Raw genomic sequence first — 20,638 nt, 5'->3', positions numbered from 1 at the left:
GCAAGACACTCCAGGACTTGTAGTTCCACTCCGGGGAACAGACTCGCCTGACAGCTGCCGGAAGTGAGGCTGCGCGGAATGGCAGCCGCTGCGACCATGGCTGCAGCCGCCCGGGAGCTGGTGTTGCGGGCCGGAGCCTCAGATATGGAGGAGGAGGAGGGGCCGCTGGTGAGAACGCAGGGTTGTTTCTCCTCCAGAGTCTCGTCCGATCTCCTCACGTCAGAAAGGCCTGGGCTGGGTGTAGGCTGCTCGGCTGCTACCGGTGATGCTACCCGGTTTGGCTCTCCATACACCTTCCTGGAATCGGACCTGAACCAGAGCGGGGACCAGAATGGCCGAGACTCAGGTTCTGGGGCCACAATTTCAGTTAATCTCCAGATGTTTGGGCAGAATAGAGAAGCAGTGTAGAGTAACAGCTAGGAACATGGCCTCTGGAGTTGGATTGCTTGGGTTCTGATTCCATCTCTGCCACTTACACTCTGTGTGTCTTTGGGCAAGTTAACTAGTCCCTCTGTGCCATCACTTTCCACACCTATGAGATGAAGAAAATAAGACCTACTGTATAGGTTGTCGGTTAGGATTAGGCAAATGAATACAAATAAGATGGCACCTGGCATGTAGGTAAACACTGTAGGTTAGCTGACATTTCTAGAAAGGCTGGGGCTCCCCAGAGGGATGGTGATGGAACACCTGAGATAGCAGGAGTCTAGAGATCCTAAATTCAACTGCAGGTTCTGCTCTGTCCTCTGCATCTCCTAATTTTCCTCATTTGGTCACCTCCGCCCTTTCTGGGTTGCCTGTCTGCTGGTCATATTCCCTACCCATCAGCCCCAATCAGTAAGACTGAGACAATATGAGACTTTTGGAATTTTTGGACTCAGTATTTACCTATGGCTCACCAGTAAAAGTCCTTCTCCCCCACTTGAAGGGTTGGTGATTATCCCATTGTATTTTGTTCTCCCCCTTGCTTTCCCATTAACCTGTCCCTCTCCAGGAGGGTGGTCCGGGTCTTCAGGAGCCATTGCAGCTTGGAGAGTTGGACATCACCTCTGATGAATTCATCCTGGATGAAGTGGATGGTAAGTGATGGCACGGGGGCGGGGGGATGCAGTTCCTATAACCTGAGAGGCATGGGGGCTGGAAGTACTAGGGCAGGGGTTAGTGTGTGGATGTTCAGTGTGGGGATGGAGCTGTGGAGGAGCTGGATGGACCCTTACGATGAACTTCTATTTGCAGTTCACATTCAGGCGAATCTGGAGGATGAGTTAGTAAAGGAAGCTCTTAAAACGGTGAGGTTTTCCACTCTACTAATCTGTCCCTCCACTTACCCTCCCCTCAGAGAAAAGAAGAAAACAATCTCTTGCTCTTCTAATACCACCTTGGTGTCTTACTCTCTAGTCCTTCATTGACTCTGTTCCAGCATCCCTTCACTGACTCCCTCCTGACCTGTCACGTTTCTGTCCTCCCAGGGTGTGGATCTCCGTCACTATTCAAAGCAGGTTGAGCTGGAGCTACAGCAGATTGAGCAGAAATCCATTCGGGATTGTATCCTCCAGCAGAGAAAAAGGGTGGTGTTATTAAAATGGGCATTTTGGGGGGGCATGGTGCTGACAGCCCAGCTGGGGCTGCCATCTTCTCTCTGAGGTTTATGTCACCTCAGGGAGAAATTGGAGGGGTCCTGCGGGTCTCAGGATCTCCATCTCCACAGTGAGGCCCCTTGACTTTTTGTGAGTCAGATATCCAAGAGAGTGAGAACATAGCATCTCTGCACAACCAGATCACAGCCTGTGATGCTGTCCTTGAGGTTAGTAACCCTCATAATCCTGAGCCCAGATCATGGTCTCTGGGACCTTTCTTTACATCATCAGCCTCAGGCGGGGACAGTTAGAGTCACTTTCAGGATGACCTCAGCAGCCTTTTTTGTTGTTGCCGCTATGACTAATGTTATTTGCCAGTGACCTTTCAGTATCCTCGGACTGATAGATGCTGGAGATTTTACCAAGAAACTTGGGTGGCCCACTCGTCCCCTACCAACCCGATGGCCATTCAGTAACACTTCCACCTTCCCCCAGCGCATGGAGCAGATGTTGGGAGCTTTTCAGAGTGATCTCAGCTCCATCAGCTCTGAGATCCGGACACTGCAGGAACAGTCAGGAGCCATGAACATTCGGCTTCGAAACCGCCAGGCTGTCCGGGGGAAACTCGGGGAGCTTGTCGATGGTCTGGTGGTGCCCTCTGCTCTGGTCACGTGAGTCATCAGTTGGAAGGGGCATAATGTCTGTACCAAGTAGATGGGCTGGAGCGACCTACCCTACTTACCACATGGGTCTCCACCACGTCACTTCCAGAAACTGATGAGTGGGTTGACAGCTCTTCCTAACCTTGATGCAGGCTTTAGGCATCAAAGATTAGGAATCATCCAGGGTCGGGCATAGAGAAGGGGGTCCAAGGCTTATGTGGGTGGTGGAGGTGTGTGTGTCTAGGAACAGAAAGCTTTGTACGTGTGTCCTGACTCTATGATGCAGTGTAAGAAGGGAGAAGAGACAGAGGCTGGATGCCAGGGGTATGGTTTAGAGTCTAGGGGTGTCTGGGTCTCCCTCTTCACCCATCCCACCCCTCCTTGCTCCCCAGGGCAATTCTGGAGGCACCAGTCACAGAGCCCCGGTTCCTGGAGCAGCTGCAGGAGCTGGATGCCAAGGCAGCTGCAGTCCGAGAGCAGGAGGCTAGGGGCACAGCAGCCTGTGCAGACGTCCGAGGCGTGCTCGACCGGCTCCGGATCAAGGTGGGGAGGGGGGTGGATACCCTAGAGACTACTCAAACCTGCCTCCCTGAGAAGCCCACCCTGAATTGCCCTGGCAAAGCTCATTGTAGCCTGTGCCCAAGAACTTCACCTTGCCTTTACCTGGCAGAGCTCATTCTCACATCTCTCGATTCCCCTGAAAGTCTTAAGAAATATCAAAGAGGTATTCTCTACTCTTCCTCCTCCCATATCCAACATTTGTTCCTTCCCTCAGTAATTCCCAAACAGTGAGGAGGTTGCAGCTTCATGCCCTGTGTTTGGTCCCCCATGTCTAGGCGGTGACGAAGATCCGAGAGTTCATCCTTCAGAAGATCTATTCCTTCAGAAAACCAATGACCAATTATCAGATCCCCCAGACGGCCCTGCTGAAGTACAGGTTGTCGCCCAAAGGAAGGGCTGGGGGTGGCCTCGGAGCTCTTGAGCAGCCCAGCATGATGCTGGGCATCTTGGGCCGTCAGGGAGACTGACTGGTCCCTGGCCCCTCCAGGTTTTTCTATCAGTTCCTGCTGGGCAACGAACGGGCCACCGCAAAGGAGATCAGGGACGAGTACGTGGAGACACTGAGCAAGATCTACCTGTCCTACTACCGCTCTTACCTGGGGCGGCTCATGAAGGTGCAGGTGAGGCCATGGGGGGAGAGGCAGTCCTGGGCCCCTGGGCTGGGGGGAGGGGCAGCTACGGGGCAATGGGGGACAGTATAAAAAGACATTTTTTTGTTGCACTTTGGGAAGCAATGGTTCCCAGTCCTCTCTGCTCTTTTCTCTAGTATGAGGAAGTCGCTGAGAAGGATGATCTAATGGGCGTGGAAGATACAGCCAAGAAAGATATCCTGGAGCTGAGGGGCCCTCATGCTTGGTCTGGAGAGTGAGGGGGCTTCTGGCTCCAGCCTCCAAGGCACTGCTGCTTACCTTTTTCTGTGGGACCAGAACCTTTGAGAATGTGATCAAGGCTGTGTCCTCCCTTCCCAGAAAAATGCACAAATCATCTTGACACAGAGTTTTGCATATGATGTCAGGGGGTGCCGAGGCTCCTTAGGGCCCATTCACCGATGTGGGGCCCCAGAACTGGGAAAGAGGGACCCTGGGGCTGTGTCTGGCTGCTGGGAGCCCCTGGAGGTCCTGAGTCTTTGACCTTCCATCACAGTTGTGATGTGACTGTTTTCCTTGACTCTGACTCTCCACGATTCTTCTCAAAGCCATCCCTCCGCAGCAGGAACACCATCTTCACCCTGGGGACCCGGGGCTCCGTCATCTCCCCCACTGAACTGGAAGCCCCCATCCTTGTGCCCCACACCGCCCAGCGGGGAGAACAGAGGGTAGGAGGCGGAGCAAGCCTTAGCCGATGGGGTGGGGGTGGGGGGCGGGAGAACTCCGAGTACAGACCTCAGGGCAAAGCTTCCCCCACTGCAGGCCCCCGTGGGAGTCCCCTTCTCCAGTCACCCCAGTGTTCTGTGATAAGAGGGTTGGGACCATTGACTTAGGGTGTACAGAGGGGAGAGGTGGGTGATATGTCATGAGGCAGGTGTGGAGGAGGATATGGGAGCAGCAACAGCAGGTGGGGGCGGCCTCTTCTCATGCCCCCCCTCCCCCTACCTCTTCAGTACCAGTTCAGGATGCTCTTTCGCAGCCTGGACTAGGGGTAGATGGGGAGGGTCTCCTGGGTTCCCGTTACCCAGGTTTGCTGATTTCCCAGCTGTGTCCATGGACTGCTGGTACTGGGGTCCATCCCTTCTCTTTTTTCTTACCCCTTCCATCCTAGTATCCTTTCGAGGCCCTCTTCCGCAGCCAGCACTATGCCCTCCTCGACAACTCTTGCCGTGAATACCTTTTCATCTGTGAATTCTTTGTGGTGTCTGGCTCGGCTGCACATGACCTCTTCCACGCAGTCATGGGCCGCACGCTCAGCATGACCCTGGTAGGCTCCCTCGCTCCCGGGCTCTTAGACCTCTGTCCCTAGTTCTCATCAGCACCACAGTGAGGTCACAGCCCTGGGGTTACTGAAACCAGGATCCCTTCGTTTTAAAATGCATGAGCCACGTCCTTGCTGTGTGATTCCCCATGAAACCATCAAAGCTTGGGGTCCCGGAGGCTCCTGGGGACACACAGGTGACAGCACCTGAAAACTCAGGGGCCCCTAAACCTTGGTGCTCAGCCCTGAATTCTGCTATGATGGGCTTGTGATCTTAGATCTGGGGAGCAAGGCTGCAGGACCACCCGAGTGGCCAGTGGGCAGGGAAGGAGGGAGCATTTCCCATTTAGATCCCCTCCCCAGTGCCACGTCCCCAGGGGAGCACAGGCATCTGTCCATGGCCACTGGGAAAAGCAAAGTAACAGATACTCTCTTCCAATCCCCTGCCTGTTCCTAAATCACAGAAACACCTGGAGTCTTACCTCACTGACTGCTACGATGCCATTGCTGTTTTTCTCTGTATCCATATTGTCCTCCGATTCCGCAACATTGCAGCCAAGAGGGATGTTCCTGCCCTGGACAGGTCGCTGAGTTCTGGTCCTTGATGTCCCACTGGCCTTGAAATCTTTGGTCTTGCACCAGCCTGCCCTGACCCGTGGGCTCCTCCTGACCTGAACCATTGACCCTGTTCCCATTTGTCTGTCTAGAGGCAGTACTGCTGCTTCCAGACTCACCTTTCACACCCACTCCAGCCTCCACCAGCTATCACCTGTCGATCAGGGTTCCCACACACACACCCTCCCCCTGGCCCCCACCCCTGGCATTCCTTGCCGGATCTCTGATTCTGATCAAGCCCACAGGTACTGGGAACAAGTGCTTGCCTTGCTGTGGCCACGGTTTGAACGGATCCTGGAGATGAACGTCCAGAGTGTCCGCAGCACTGACCCTCAGCGCCTCGGGGGGCTGGACACTCGGCCTCACTATGTGAGGGCGGGCAGGGGTAATGGGCTGTTGAAACGCAGGGCTCGAAGCCTCGCTGCAGGGGTCACCCAGGTTCACGGTTGTGTCCATGGGCCTGGCTGGACAGCTAGCCACGCTGTGTGAGGGGCAGTCTGGGAGTGTGGTCAGACTCAGGGTGGGTTTGGGCAATGTGGTGGGAGGGATTGGAGGTGGGAGTCACCCGGAGACCGGCTGGCCAGCTTCAAGGGAGTTGGGGGTTTCATGGGTTGGGCCAGGGGGTTGGCTTGATTTTTCTTCCTACCTTCTTTCTCCCAGATCACACGCCGCTATGCAGAGTTCTCCTCGGCTCTTGTCAGCATCAATCAGACGATTCCCAATGAACGGACGATGCAGCTGCTAGGCCAGCTACAGGTGAGGGGCGGCTGGGAGAGGTTTCTGAGCCACAGGGCTGCTGCAGGGGGCTGGAGTGTGAGGTGGGGGCCCTTGCCTGCTCCTGTCACCTCCTCGTCTCATTTTTTCAGGTGGAGGTGGAGAATTTTGTCCTCCGAGTGGCAGCCGAGTTCTCCTCAAGGAAGGAGCAGCTTGTGTTTCTGATCAACAACTACGACATGATGCTGGGGGTGCTGATGGTACCTGAAGCCCTTTCTCCTTGTCTCCCTCCCCAGAGAATTCGGGTTCCCCCCCCACTGCTCCATTACCTCCACGAGGGCAAAGATTATGCTGGCTCTGTTTGGTGTTTTATTCTTGCAGACTGGCACAGCGTCTGGCTACGTACAGTAAATGTGGGGAGAAGGGGTATTCTGACGTGAAGGGCAGCTTCTCCCCAAACTTGAGATTTCCCTTCGTCTTCCCTTAGGAGCGGGCTGCGGATGACAGCAAGGAGGTTGAAAGTTTCCAACAGCTGCTCAATGCTCGGACACAGGTAGGGGTGTGGGGAAGAGGAAAGGGGTAGTCCCATGTGCTGTTTAGTTCAGAGAGAGAGAGAGAGAGAGAGAGAGAGAGAGAGAGTGTGTGTGTGTGTGTGTGTGTGTGTGTGTGTGTAGAGGCCGTTAGCAGACTCCAGATACACAGAATTGGAATTGTTATAACTCTTGGTTCACAGCATGCTGTCATTATTGGTCTATTTTATTTTCTTTTGTATTTTTTTTTTTTTTTTGCGGTACACGGGCCTCTCACTGTTGTGGCCTCTCCCGTTGCGGAGCACAGGCTCTGGACGCGCAGGCTCAGCGGCCATGGCTCACGGGCGCAGCCGCTCCGCGGCATGTGGGATCTTCCCGGTTCGGGTCACAAACCCGTGTCCCCTGCGTCGGCAGGCGGACTCTCAACCACTGCGCTACCAGGGAAGCCCTTCTTTTGTATTTTTTTAATGATATAGACATCCATGAACCTACCACACACCTTGGCAATAAACCCCACCCCATCACCCTGCGTCTCACATAGAGGCACCTCTTGACCTAAATGTTGTCTTTATCATGACCTGGCTTTTAAAAATACAGCCATAGGGCTTCCCTGGTGGCGCAGTGGTTGAGAGTCCGCCTGCCGATGCAGGGGACACGGGTTCGTGCCCCGGTCCGGGAAGATCCCACATGCTGCAGAGCGGCTGGGCCCGTGAGCCATGGCCGCTGAGCCTGCGTGTCCGGAGCCTGTGGTCCGCAACGGGAGAGGCCACAACCGTGAGAGGCCCGCATACCGCAAAAAAAAAATAAATAAAATAAAAAAAAATAAAAAAAAAAATAAAAAAAAAATAAAAAATACAGCCATAGGGACTTCCCTGGTGGTCCAGTGGTTAGGACTCTGCGCTTCCACTGCAGGGGGCACGAGTTTGATCCCTGGTTGGGGAACTAAGATTCCACATACCGCATGGTGTGGCCAAAAAAAAAATAGAGCTATAGGCATGCCAAAACAGTAACTATTTGGTTTTGGGTTTGAGTGCCATAAAAGCGAGAATCACAGGATTATTTCATGCATAATTTTTCTAGTATCGTCCTGTTATGACATATGGCTGTAGCTCATTCTTTTTCACTGCAATATAATGTTACATTGTGTGAATATAACAGAGGACATTTGGATTATTTCCAGTTTCTTGCTCCTGTGAGCATTGTTTTATGAACAATTATGTCTTTTAGCACACATAGATATATCAAAAATTTTATCAAGAATCTCTCTTGGGGCTTCCCTGGTGGCGCAGTGGTTGAGAGTCTGCCTGCCGATGCAGGGGACACGGGTTCGTGCCCCAGTCCGGGAAGATCCCACATGCCGCGGAGCGGCTGGGCCCGTGAGCCATGGCTGCTGAGCCTGTGCGTCCAGAGCCTGTGCTCCGCAACGGGAAAGGCCACAACAGTGAGAGGCCCGCGTATTGCAAAAAAGAAAAAAAAAAAAAACAAGAATCTCTCTTGGAAGTAGGAGTAGCCTTGCTGCATCTAGAGAATGCTAGTATTCAACTTTATGAGACAATGCCAAATTGTTTTCCTAAGTGATGGGACCAGTTTATTCCTTACCTGAAATGTATAAGAATTTTCAATGAGTCATATTTTCTCCAACATACAATAGATCAGACTATCTTTGCCCTTCTGGTAGGTGTCTCACTGGGAGCTTGATTTGCATTTTCCTGATTACTAATGAGTTTGAGCATCATTTCAAATGTTAAGTAACCATACAAACTTTTCTTTTCTGTAAAATGTCTGTTATAGCATTTGACCTTTTAAAACTTGGGCTGTTTGTGTTTTTCTTATTGATTTATAAGAGTTTTTAATACATTTACCTACTAATCTTTTGTTGATTGTATAGGTTGCAGATACCTTTCAGGAGGTGTTTTATCTTTTAACTTTTTTTTAAATTTAATTTTATTTAAAGAAATTTTTTTGCCTGCTCTGCGAGGCTTGTGGGATCTTAGTTCCCTGACCAGGGATCAGACCCAGGCCCTCGGCAGTGAAAGTGCAGAGTCCTAACCTCTGGACTGCCAGGGAATTCCCCTTTTTACTTTTTCTATGTTGTCTTATGATGAACAGAAATTTCTAATTGTAACTTGATGAATTTAATCATCCTTATTTTTGTGTCTTGTTTAAGGAATCCCTAATTACCCCAAAGTCAGAAAAAAATTATACTGCATTTTCTTCTTAATATTGTAGAATTTTGCTTTTTACTTTTAAGCCCTAAATTTATCTAGAATTGATTTTTGTGTATGATGTGAGGTAGGAAACTAATTATTTTCTATTTGGAAAATGATTGGCCTAGAACCATTTATAGGAAGTCCCTTTCTTTCCCCATTTGATCTGTAGTCCTGTCTCTGTCACACAGGAAAACTCCACAAACATGTGCCTCTTGCCTCTAGTCTATTCCATTGATCAATTTGTCTACCCTGCAAAACAGTTTTAATTATTATGCTTTTAGGACAAATTCTCCTACCTTCTTTTTTGTTTGTTTTGTTTTGTTTCTGGTGGCGCCATGCAGCTTGTGGGATCTTAGTTCCGCAACCAGGGATTGAACCCATGTCCCTGCAATGGAAGTGCAGAGTCGTAACCACTGGACTGCCAGGGAATTCCCTCTCCTACCTTCTTTTTCATCATTATCTTGAGTATTATTGGCCTTTTGATTTTTCATGTAAATTTTATGATCAGCTTATAAATTTTCAAAAAAGCTCATTAATGATTTTGAATGTAGTTGCATTGATCAGTTTACAAGAATTGATACTTTTTGATATTGAAACTTCCCATCCAGGATCATGGCCCCTCTCTACATTTTTTTTTTTTTTTTTTTTTTTTGCGGTACGCTGGCCTCTCACTGTTGTGGCCTCTCCCGTTGCGGAGCACAGGCTCTGGACGCGCAAGCTCAGCGGCCATGGCTCACGGGCCCAGCCGCTCCGCGGCATGTGGGATCTTCCCGGATCGGGGCACGAACCCGTGTCCCCTGCATCGGCAGGCGGACTCTCAACCACTGCGCCACCAGGGAAGCCCCCTCTCTACATTTTAAAATATATTCTTTAATGTCTTTTGATAACCTTTTATAATTTTCAGCACAAAGATATTGCAAATCTTTTGTTACAATTGCTCCTAGGTAGGTGTAATATGTAGCTTTAGTCCTACTAGGAATACATAAATCCTTCCCAATTCTTTACCTTTAATTTCTCACGTCTTTGATCTTTTACTCTTCTGGCCAGGACCTCTATGACAGTTTAATAGTTGAATAATATCCTGTTCCTGAGTTTAAAAGAAATGCTTTTATCATTTTCTCATTAAGAGTAACGTAGATGTAGGTTTTTTTGTAGATGCCCTTTTTCAGGTTAAGAAAATTCCTTTTAATCACTCTTGCGCTAAGAGTTTTTATCATAGTTTTTCCTACTAGAAATAAATCTACATTTATTTAGGGATAATTACTAAGAATAATACTAGGAATTACTAGAAATAATAACTACATTTTTTTTCTCTCTAACTGTTTGGACTTTATTCTTTTAGGATTTGTCCTTTAAATAAACTGTTGTTCCTTAAATATTGTCTTTTAAAAAAGAAATTTACTTGTTTGAAGTGGTGTGTAGAAATGCTGTTGATTTTTGTACATGGATTATATAGCCAGCCACTTTCCTAAATTCTTTCTTTTTTTTAAGTATCATTTTAACTTTATTTTTATTTTTTTAAACTTATTTATTTATATTTGGCTGTGCCGGGTCTTCATCACTGCGTGGAGGCTTTTGCGGTCTTTCTCTGGTTGCGGCGAGCAGGGGCTACTCTTTATTGCGGTGCGCGGGCTTCTCACTGCGGTGGCTTCTCTTGTTGTGGAGCACGGTCTCTAGTCGCGCGGGCTTCAGTAGTTGTGGCACTCGGGCTCCATAGTTGTGGCTCATGGGCTTAGTTGCTCTGCGGCATGCGGGATCTTACTGGACGAGGGATCGAACCCGTGTCCCCTACATTGGCAGGCGGATTCTTAACCACTTCGCCAGCAGGAAAGTCCCCTAATTTATTTATAATAATATTTTTGGAGGTGTGTGTGTGTTTCTTTGTAGGCGTTCATCATCTCTGAATTGTGACAGTTTTATTTTTTCTTTTCTGATCCCTATGTATTTAATTTCTCTATGTCTTTATTCTCTTACTGCATTGGCTAGTACCTCCAGTACAAAGCTGAATGGTTGAATAGAAGTGGTGATAGTGAGAACGCTTATCTCTTCCTAATTTTAAAAGGAGTGCTTTCATCATTTCCGCATTAAGAGTACTGTTGTTGTAGGTTTTTTATAGATATCCTTTATCAGGTGAAGAAAATTCCTTTCAATCTCTAGTATGCCAAAAGTTATTAATTTTTAAAAAATCATGAATGGGTATTGAATTTTTAATCAAGAATGTGTGCTTTTTCTGCATATATTGAGATAATCGTATATTTAAGTTTTAAAAAATCTATTATATCATGGGTGGGATAAATTAGGATTTTGGGATTAAGATACACACAACTATATATAAAATAAACAGCAAGGGCCTACTGTATAGAACAGGGAACTATATTCGATATCTTGTAATAACCTATAATGGACAAGAATCTGAAAAAGAATGTATATATCTATCTGTATATATATCTATATCTGAATCACTTTGCTATACACCTGAAAGTATCACAATGTTGTAAATCAACTATACTTCAATTAAAAAAAATCTACTGTGTGGTATATTCCATTTGTAGATTTTAGAATGTTAAACCATTCTGGATTTGGTCTAATTCATGTGGAATTTTTGCTTCTCTGTGCAGAAGTGAGATTGGCCTGTGATATTCTTTTCTTATACTGTACTTGTGTGGTGTCGGTACCAAAGTCATACTGGATTTGTAGAAGAAGGTGGGAAGGAAGTATTTCTTCATTCTTTTTATTCTGAAAGAGTTTGAGATTGAAATGATCTCTTCCTTGGAAGTATCTTAGAACTTGCCAGCACAAACATCCAGGAAGATTTAAAACTATGAAATTCCTGGGCTTCCCTGGTGGCGCAGTGGTTAAGAGTCCGCCTGCCAATGCAGGGGACATGGGTTCGAGCCCTGGTCCGGGAAGATCCCACATGCCGCGGAGCAACTAAGCCCCCGCGCCACAACTCCTGAAGCCCGTGCGTGTCCTAGAGCCTGTGCCCCGCAACAAGAGAAGCCACCGCAATTAGAAGCCCGCGCACCGCAACGAAGAGCAGCCCCCGCTCGCCGCAACTAGAGAAAGCCCGCGCACAGCAATGAAGACCCAACGCAGCCAAAAATAAATAAATAAATTAATTAATTAAAAAAAAATTGTGGCACTGCCATTTAAAAAAAAAACAACTATGAAATTCCCACTAAGTACTCCTTTTATTGAGTTCTGTAGATTTGAATATGTAGCATTTTTATTATTCAGTTCTAAGAATTTTTATATTTCAATCATTTCTTCTTCAATCCATGAGATTTTTTAGAGGAATGTTTTAAAATTTCCAAAAGTAGTTTTTTAATTTATCTTTTTTTTTTTTTTTTTTTTTTTTTTTTTGCATTACGTGGGCTTCTCACTGCTGTGGCCTCTCCCGTTGCGGAGCACAGGCTCCAGACGCGCAGGCCCAGCAGCCATGGCTCACGGGCCCAGCCGCTCCGCGGCATGTGGGATCTTCCCAGACCGGGGCACGAACCCGTGTCCCCTGCATCGGCAGGCGGACTCTCAACCACTGCGCCACCAGGGAAGCCCTATTCCTAGATATTTTATTCTTTTTGTTACAATGGTAAATGGGAGTGTTTCCTTAATTTCTCTTTCAGATTTTTCATCATTAGTGTACAGGAATGCAAAAAATTTCTGTGCATTAATTTTGCCTCCTGCAACTTTACCAAATTCATTGATTAGCTCTAGTAGTTTTCTGGTGGCATCTTTAGGATTCTCTATGTATAGTATCATGTCATCTGCAAACAGTGACAGTTTTACTTCTTCTTTTCCAGTTTGTATTCCTTTTATTTCTTTTTCTTCTCTGATTACCGTGGCTAGGACTTCCAAAACTACGTTGAATAATAGTGGTGAGAGTGGACATCCTTGTCTTGTTCCTGATCTTAGAGGAAATGCTTTCAGTTTTTCACCATTGAGAATGATGTTTGCTGTGGGTTTGTCATAAATGGCCTTTATTATGTTGAGGTAGGTTCCCTCTATGCCCACTTTCTGGAGAGTTTTTATCATAAATTGGTGTTGAATTTTGTCAAAAGCTTTTTCTGCATCTATTGAGATGATCATATGGTTTTTCTTCAGTTTTTTAATATGGTATATCACATTGATTGATTTGCGTATATTGAAGAATCCTTGCATCCCTGGGATAAATCCCATTTGATCATGGTGTATGATCCTTTTAATGTGTTGTTGGATTCTGTTTGCTAGTATTTTGTTGACGGTTTTTGCATCTATATTCATGAGTGATATTGGTCTGTAATTTTCTTTTTTTGTAGTATCTTTGTCTGGTTTTGGTATCAGGGTGATGGTGGCCTCATAGAATGAGTTTGGGAGTTTTCCTTCCTCTGCAATTTTTTGGAGGAGTTTGAGAAAGATGGGTGTTAGCTCTTCTCTAAATGTTTGATAGAATTCACCTGTGAAGGCACCTGGTCCTGGACTTTTGTTTGTTGGAAGGTTTTTAATCACAGTTTCAATGTCATTACTTGTGATTGGTCTGTTCATGTTTTCTATTTCTTCCTGGTTCAGTTGTGGAAGGTTATACCTTTCTAAGAATTTGTCCATTTCTTCCACGTTGTCCATTTTACTGGCATAGAGATGCTTGTAGTAGTCTCTTAGGATGCTTTGTATTTCTGTGGTGTCTGTTGTAACTTCTCCTTTTTCATTTCTAATTTTATTGATTTGAGTCCTCTCCCTCATTTTTTTGATGAGTCTGGCTAATGGTTTATCAATTTTGTTTATCTTCTCAAAGAACCAGCTTTTAGTTTTATTGATCTTTGCTATTATTTTCTTTGTTTCTATTTCATTTATTTCTGCTCTGATCTTTATGATTTCTTTCCTTCTACTATCTTTGGGTTTTGTTTGTTCTTCTTTCTCTAGTTCCTTTAGGTGTAAGGTTAGATTGTTTACTTGAGATGTTTGTTGTTTCTTGAGGTAGGATTGTATTGCTATAAACTTCCCTCTTAGAGCTGCTTTTGCTGCATCCCATAGGTTTTGGATCATCGTGTTTTCATTGTCATTTGTCTCTAGGTATTTTTTGATTTCCTCTTTGATTTCTTCAATGATCTCTTGGTTATTTTGTAACGTATTGTTTAGCCTCCATGTGTTTGTGTTTTTTACGTTTTTTTCCCCTGTAATTGATTTCTAATCTCAGCGTTGTGGTCAGAAAAGATGCTTGATATGATTTCAATTTTCTTAAATTTACTGAGTCTTGATTTGTGACCCAAGATGTGATCTATCCTGGAGAATGTTCTGTGCGCACTTGAAAAGAAAATGTAATCCTCTGTTTTTGGATGGAATGTCCTATAAATATCAATTAAATCTATCTGGTCTGTTGTGTCATTTAAAGCTTGTGTTTCCTTATTAATTTTCTGTTTGGATGATCTGTCCATTGGTGTAAGTGAGGTGTTAAAGTCCCCCACTATTGTTGTGTTACCGTCGATTTCCTTTTTTATAGCTGTTAGCAGTTAGTTGCCTTATGTATTGAGGTGCTCCTATGTTGTGTGCATATATATTTATAATTGTTACATCTTCTTCTTGGATTGATCCCTTGATCATTATGTAGTGTCCTTCCTTGTCTCTTGTAACAATCTTTAATTTAAAGTCTATTTTATCTGATATGAGTATTGCTACTCCAGCTTTCTTTTGATTTCCATTGGCATGGAATATCTTTTTCCATCCCCTCACTTTCAGTCTGTATGTTTCCCTAGGTCTGAAGTGGGTCTCTTGTAGACAGCATATATATGGATCTTGTTTTTGTATCCATTCAGCAAGCCTATATCTTTTGGTTGGAGCATTTAATCCATTCATGTTTAAGGTAATTATCGATATGTATGTTCCTATGACCATTTTCTTAATTGTTTTGGGTTTGTTTTTGTAGATCCTTTTCTTTTTTTGTGTTTCCCATTTAGAGAAGTTCCTTTAGCATTTGTTGTAGAGCTGGTTTGGTGGTGCTGAATTCTCTTAGCTTTTGCTTGTCTGTAAAACTTTTGATTTCTCCATCGAATCTGAATGAAATCCTTGCTGGGTGGAGTAATCTTGCTTGTAGGTTCTTCCCTTTCATCATTTTAAGTATGTCATGCCACTCCCTTCTGGCTTGTAGAGTCTCTGCTGAGAAATCAGCTGTTAACCTTATGGGAGTTCCATTATATGTTATTTGTCATTTTTCCCTTGCTGCTTTCAATAATTTTTCTTTGTCTTTAATTTTTACCAATTTGATTACTATGTGTATTGGCATGTTTCTCCTTGGGTTTATCCTGTATGGGACTCTCTGCACTTCCTGGACTTGGGTGGCTATTTCCTTTCCCATGTTAGGGAACTTTTTGATTATAATCTCTTCAAATATTTTCTCTGGTCCTGTCTGTCTCTCTTCTCTTTCTGGGACCCCTGTAATGTGAATGTTGTTGCGTTTAATGTTGTCCCAGAGGTCTCTTAGGCTGTCTTCATTTCTTTTCATTCTTTTTTCTTTATTCTGTTCCACAGCAGTGAATTCCACCTTTCTGTCTTCCAGGTCACTTATCCGTTCTTCTGCCTCAGTTATTCTGGTATTGATTCCTTCTAGTGTATTTTTCGTTTCAGTTACTGTATTGTTCATCTCTGTTTGTTTGTTCTTTAATTCTTCTATGTCTTTGTTAAACATTTCTTGCATCTTCTCGATCTTTGCCTCCATTCTTTTCCGAGGTCCTGGATCATCTTCACTGTCATTATTCTGAATTCTTTTTCTGGAAGGTTGCCTATCTCCATTTCATTTAGTTGTTTTCCTGGGGTTTTATCTTGTTGTTTCATCTGGTACATAGCCCTGTGCCTTTTCATCTTGTCTATCTTTCTGTGAATGTGGTTTTTGTTCCTCCTGCTGCAGGATTGTAGTTCTTCTTGCTTCTACTCTATTTCTGTTTTGTAGACAGGTTCATTTGTGCCATATTAGATTCCACAAAAGATTTTATTTTCAAGTGGAAGTAGTTTATTTTTAAATGGAATAAAAGTTTCATTTTCACCTTACCAGATTTTACTATTTGGGTTGGGTTTTTTATTTTTGTGTTTTTTCTTTTTCCTTTTCGTATTTTAATTCCTCCCTTCCATTGTTTTTTACTTGTTTGTTTGCTTTTTCATTTTAACTCTGTGTTTTGGGAAATTTCAAATGTACATGCTATGTAGAGGATAGCATGGTGAACTCCCAGGGGCCATCACAGATCTTCAACCAATAACAACTCACAGAGAGTTTTGTTTCATCTGTATCAACACTCACTGTTCATCCTCCTCCCACCCTTCCCCCCCACCCATAGTGATTTTGAATTTTAAAAGTTTTTTTTTTTTTTTTTGTCTGCATTGGGTCTTTGTTGCTGTGCATGGGCTTTCTCTAATTGTGGCGAGCGGGGGTACTTTTCATTGTGGTGCGTGGACTTCTCATTGTGATGGCTTCTCGTTGCTGAGCATGGGCTCTAGGCACACGGGCTTCAGTAGTTGTGGCGCTCAGGCTCAGTAGTTGTGGCGCACGCGCTTAGTTGCTTCACGGCATGTGGAATCTTCCCAGACCAGGGATCGAACCCATGTCCCCTGCATTGGCAGGCAGATTCTTAACCACTGTGCTACCAGGGAAGTCCCTGAATTAAATTCTGTACATCCCTATCACTTCATCTATATCAGGATGTGTTTTAAAGACCACAATACTTTATCACACTTAAAAAAAATGATCACTTCAGGGAGTTCCCTGGCGGTCTAGTGGTTAGGATTTGGTGCTTTCACTACAGTGGCCCAGGGTCAATCCCTGGTCGAGGAACTGAGATCAGCCGTGTGGTGCGGCCAAAAAAAGAAAAAAACCACTCTCAAAATAGCCAGTATTCAGGTATCCCCAGTTATCTCATAAAAGTGGTTCAAGTCAAGATCCATATGCGTCCATACATGTCTCTCTTTTTTTTTTTTTCACATGTCTCTTTTTAATCTACAGATTTCCCTTCCATCTTACCCCCCTGCCCCACTCTGCAATTTATTTGTGGAAGAAATTGAGTCATTTGTCATGTAGAATGATGTACAGTCTGGATTTTGCTGACTGCATTCTGTGGCATGCCTAAACTGTTCCTCTTTTCCCATAAATGTGTAATTCGATGGAAAGGCTTGATCAGGTTCCATTTAGATGTTTTTTACAAGGCTATTTGAGAGGTAGTGGTGTGTACTTCTATCAGGGGCACATAATGTCTTCTTGGCTCTCTTTTTGCCAGTAGCATCAATGATCACTGCCTAGACCATTAGATTTCTATACTTATCAGTGTCTCAAAAATTTCCATCTCCTTATCTGTCTGTGCTGCATTCTGAGTCAGTTCTTTAATTATAAATTCCAATTTGCTCTATCATGCTTCCAGATATTTCTAATCTGTGATTTAGCCAGTTGACTCTAAAAAATTTTTAAAATCATTTCTTTAAAATTCCATTTTGCTTCAAGTCTTTCCATTCCTAATCTTGTTAATTGCTCATGTTTGTGTCTGTACCTTTAACTTCTTTGAACAGTTTTTACAGAATGTACAGCTGCTCTGTATCTGACAGTTATAACATTGGCAGTCTTTGGAGGTCTAAGTCCATTGCTTATTGTCTGTGCTGACTCTCGTGGTAGCTTGCTTTCTTCTGTGACTGGTGATCTTTGAGTTTTTTTCTTGGTCTTAAGCAGCCATAGGGGCCTAAATTGGGATCGAGGGGATTTCAGAGAAGATTTGCCTCTCCTTTTGCAATAGCTGAAAGATGCTGTCCACCTGGGTCTACATTGGCACCTCTTTGAGGCTCTTGTGAGAGACCAGGCTCAGCATCCTCACTCAAGGCTAGCATCAGGCTCAGCTTCCTGATAGCAGGGTTGCCATGGCCACTTGCCTTCTGGTAGCCCTGCCTCTCCCAGTTGTCCACTTCTCTGGTTCCAGCCCTCTGCTCCCAGCTCAATTTTTTTCAAATGTAATTAAAAAAATTTTTTTTGAGGAGGGTAATCCTTGGAGATTTCCCCTACTTCTTGTGAGACTGGCAGTGTCTTAAAGTATATGACCTTTGCAGAGTTTAGCTGTTCTGTTATGGGAGTTTTCTAAGGACCAAGTTGGGCATGATGCCAGAATTGGGGAAAATCTGCCGACACCAGTAAACTCAACTCTGTATGTGTGTATGTTTCTACAGGAATTCATTGAAGAATTGCTGTCTCCCCCCTTTGGGGGTCTGGTGGCATTTGTGAAGGAAGCTGAGGCTTTGATTGAGCGTGGACAAGCTGAACGACTTCGAGGGGAAGAAGGTCTGAGGATGGGGTGGTTGTGATGGGGTCAGTGGAAAGGTGAACGAAAAAGAAAAATTCAAGGATGCAGATTACATGGGGAGGGTGTCGAGCAGGAGAGTGTGTTGGGAGAACACTAGGAAAGCGGGCTTGCATGGTGAGGATGGCTATGCCTTGGGGAGGACTTAGAGGGATCAAATATCACTTAGCCATGATCTCTTTCCTCCTACTCTCAGCCCGGGTTACTCAGCTAATCCGTGGCTTTGGTAGTTCCTGGAAATCGTCGGTGGAGTCTCTGAGTCAGGATGTAATGCGGAGTTTCACCAACTTCAAAAATGGAACCAGTATCATCCAGGTGACCTGCAGTTCCCAGTCCCCACTCCCACCCCACCCCATCACTGATTTCCCCCCCTCTTTTCTCTGGGCTCAGATTCATACAAATGACCCTTGATCTTCAACTACCAGCTGTGCCCAAACTTCTGGATGAGCCCTAACCTGACTCCTAATCATCATCCTTAGCACCACCCCACCTCTCATCCCTCTGTGACTTTCTCTGAGCAGGGAGCGCTGACCCAACTGATCCAGCTCTATCATCGCTTCCACCGGGTGCTGTCTCAGCCGCAGCTCCGAGCCCTGCCTGCCCGGGCCGAGCTCATCAACATCCACCACCTCATGGTGGAGCTCAAGAAGCACAAGCCCAACTTCTGATGCGCCGGACCCTGGGAGCCGCCAGCCCTCTCCATAGACTTCTGTGCCCCATCCCATACCCTTCTTCACCTGGGGGCCCCCTTCCAGTTCTTCCCTTGCCTCCCAGGTCCTTGACATGCCTCACCCTTCCTTCATTCCCAGGACCCTGCCTCATCAGGATAAGCTGAATCCCTTTTGCTTTCAGAATCTCCCATGTCTTCAGGTTTCCCAGGACCACTTCCTCCTGGGCTTCCAAAATGACCTTTATTATTTTTCCAGTTTTGTCATTCCTCTCTTTCCCTCCACTGCCCCACCCCCAGGGCTTTTTTTCTTCTTCCAGTAAAACCTTCTGGTTCACTGAGCTCTTGTCACCATGTTATGAGGTGTGAACCCTCGACTTTTCGAATTGGTGTGGCAAGGGGAGACTGCCTCATAATGGTTGATATTTTTTTTTCTTTTCCCTCAAAGTGAGTTCTTTTCTGTAGCTTTTTGACTTAAGATCTCAGCAACTTTAACACTAACCAGTCCCCTCCTGGCTTGAGAGTTACACCAAGGTCAGTCTGCAGAAAACAATAAATATTTAACATGACATAACACTGTTTTCCCATTTCTTTTCTCCTTCCTCCTGGGGCCTTCAAGTAGCCCCATCTCTGCTCCAGGGTCACCTTTGCTCTCTGACTACCTCCTGGGCCTACATCCCTTCTGGTGGGTGTCCAGAAAGTAGGGGCACAAGGTTACCTCTCACCTCTAGCTACCACAGGCCAAAAGAGTGGCTGTAGTGCTTTTAGGGTGGAGACTGTCAGCCTGGTGGAGGAAATGGCCCTGGTTAAGACAGCAGATGCATCAAGGGCTGTGCCACCTTGGGCACTGTCCAAGGTGTGCCTTGGCTCCCTGACACCGACACCAGCTCTCTTTGCCTCCTGCCTCCTCTCCTTCAGTGTCAGCTCCCTAGCTCCTCTGGTGTGGTTGTCACAGCCACTTGCTAGAGGGCTGCGGTACCCACACCACTGGGGCATTAGTAGGCCAGGTTTGCAATGTGACCATCTCATCCATTTCTACGACTCGGCGCCTGCCTGCTGCCGCTGCCTGTACAGCTCGTTTGAACTCAGACTCTAGACTCGGGAGACATGGGGGCGCCTTAAGTCCTAAGGGGGAAGGCCTGGGCAGGCAGGGGAAAATGGTAATTTGGCGACGCTTCCTCCGCCCCTATGGCCTAATCATTCCTTCCCAGCCCCCGCTTGGGCACTCTGGATGCAGGCCCAGCCCGCCCGCGGAGGCAGAGAGAATAAGAGTACAAAGGGGTCCCGCGTGTGGCCCAAGCGCGGGTGGCTGAAAGCGAGGACCGCGCATAGCGAGGCAGAGCTGGACCGGTTTCTGCCGGCGGGCCCTGCCGATTGGCTGCCGCTGGAGGGGGCGTGGCAGGGTCGCTTTCTCCGGCTCCCGCCGTTTTTGGGTTCCGCCCCATCTCTGAGAGCAGCTCTCTGATTGGCTTTGGGACCCATATCTCTGAGCTTCAGTCTCAAGGACTGAAGAGCCGGGGAGGGTGCAGAGATGTTGGGGAGTGAGGGCGGCTCCTGACTGGCTCAGACGCCTCAGGGGCGGAACCAGGATAGTGTCCTTAACTGACCTCACCCGGTGTCACCACCACTTTCCCCCTCCACTCGGCGTTCTTCCAGGTTTACCCTGCCTGACTCTTCGCCCCAGACATTCCCTGAGGCCTGCTCAGTGCTGGGCGGTGGTGTGCTGGGCTCTGGGGGACCGCGAGCTCACCGCCGGGCGCCTCCACCTTCCTGTCCCGTTACTACCCCCCAATCCCACCACCACCAGGGGGATCCAGATATTCTCACATTTGACCTGATTCCTGCCCCAGCTCGAGGAGCACAGAAGGGCCCAGGATATGGGACTTGGGACTAGGGAGACA

General features: G+C 46.4%; 1 protein-coding gene across 4 annotated transcripts; it reads left to right on the top strand.

Moving 5' to 3' along the window:
* Window positions 1-78: 78 nt before the first annotated feature.
* On the top strand, window positions 79-19,300 carry VPS52 (VPS52 subunit of GARP complex; the record flags this gene model as incomplete). 4 transcript variants are annotated; one of them, XM_079713158.1, is made up of 20 exons in its annotated part: window positions 79-168; window positions 995-1,079; window positions 1,237-1,289; window positions 1,470-1,545; window positions 1,737-1,804; window positions 2,073-2,248; window positions 2,632-2,782; window positions 3,076-3,176; window positions 3,288-3,420; window positions 3,567-3,624; window positions 3,982-4,115; window positions 4,559-4,714; window positions 5,173-5,291; window positions 5,569-5,692; window positions 5,984-6,079; window positions 6,190-6,297; window positions 6,525-6,590; window positions 17,940-18,051; window positions 18,267-18,385; window positions 18,592-19,300. In XM_079713158.1, the coding sequence occupies 20 exons, from the start codon at window positions 79-81 to the stop codon at window positions 18,736-18,738; spliced, it is 2,172 nt and encodes a 723-aa protein (XP_079569284.1). In that variant the 3' UTR covers window positions 18,739-19,300. The 4 variants fall into 4 exon arrangements, with proteins under 4 accessions (XP_079569284.1, XP_079569285.1, XP_079569286.1 ...); XM_079713159.1 differs by having other exon boundaries at window positions 5,569-5,707; XM_079713160.1 differs by lacking the exons at window positions 79-168; window positions 1,237-1,289 and having other exon boundaries at window positions 1,053-1,079.
* Between the last annotated feature and the right edge of the window lie 1,338 nt (window positions 19,301-20,638).

Source organism: Hyperoodon ampullatus, assembly GCF_949752795.1.
Source record: "Hyperoodon ampullatus genome assembly, chromosome: 10".
Classification (NCBI taxonomy): domain Eukaryota; kingdom Metazoa; phylum Chordata; class Mammalia; order Artiodactyla; family Ziphiidae; genus Hyperoodon; species Hyperoodon ampullatus.
The sequence above is the reverse complement of the archived record's forward strand: the minus strand, read 5'-3'. Positions and strand labels throughout refer to the sequence as shown.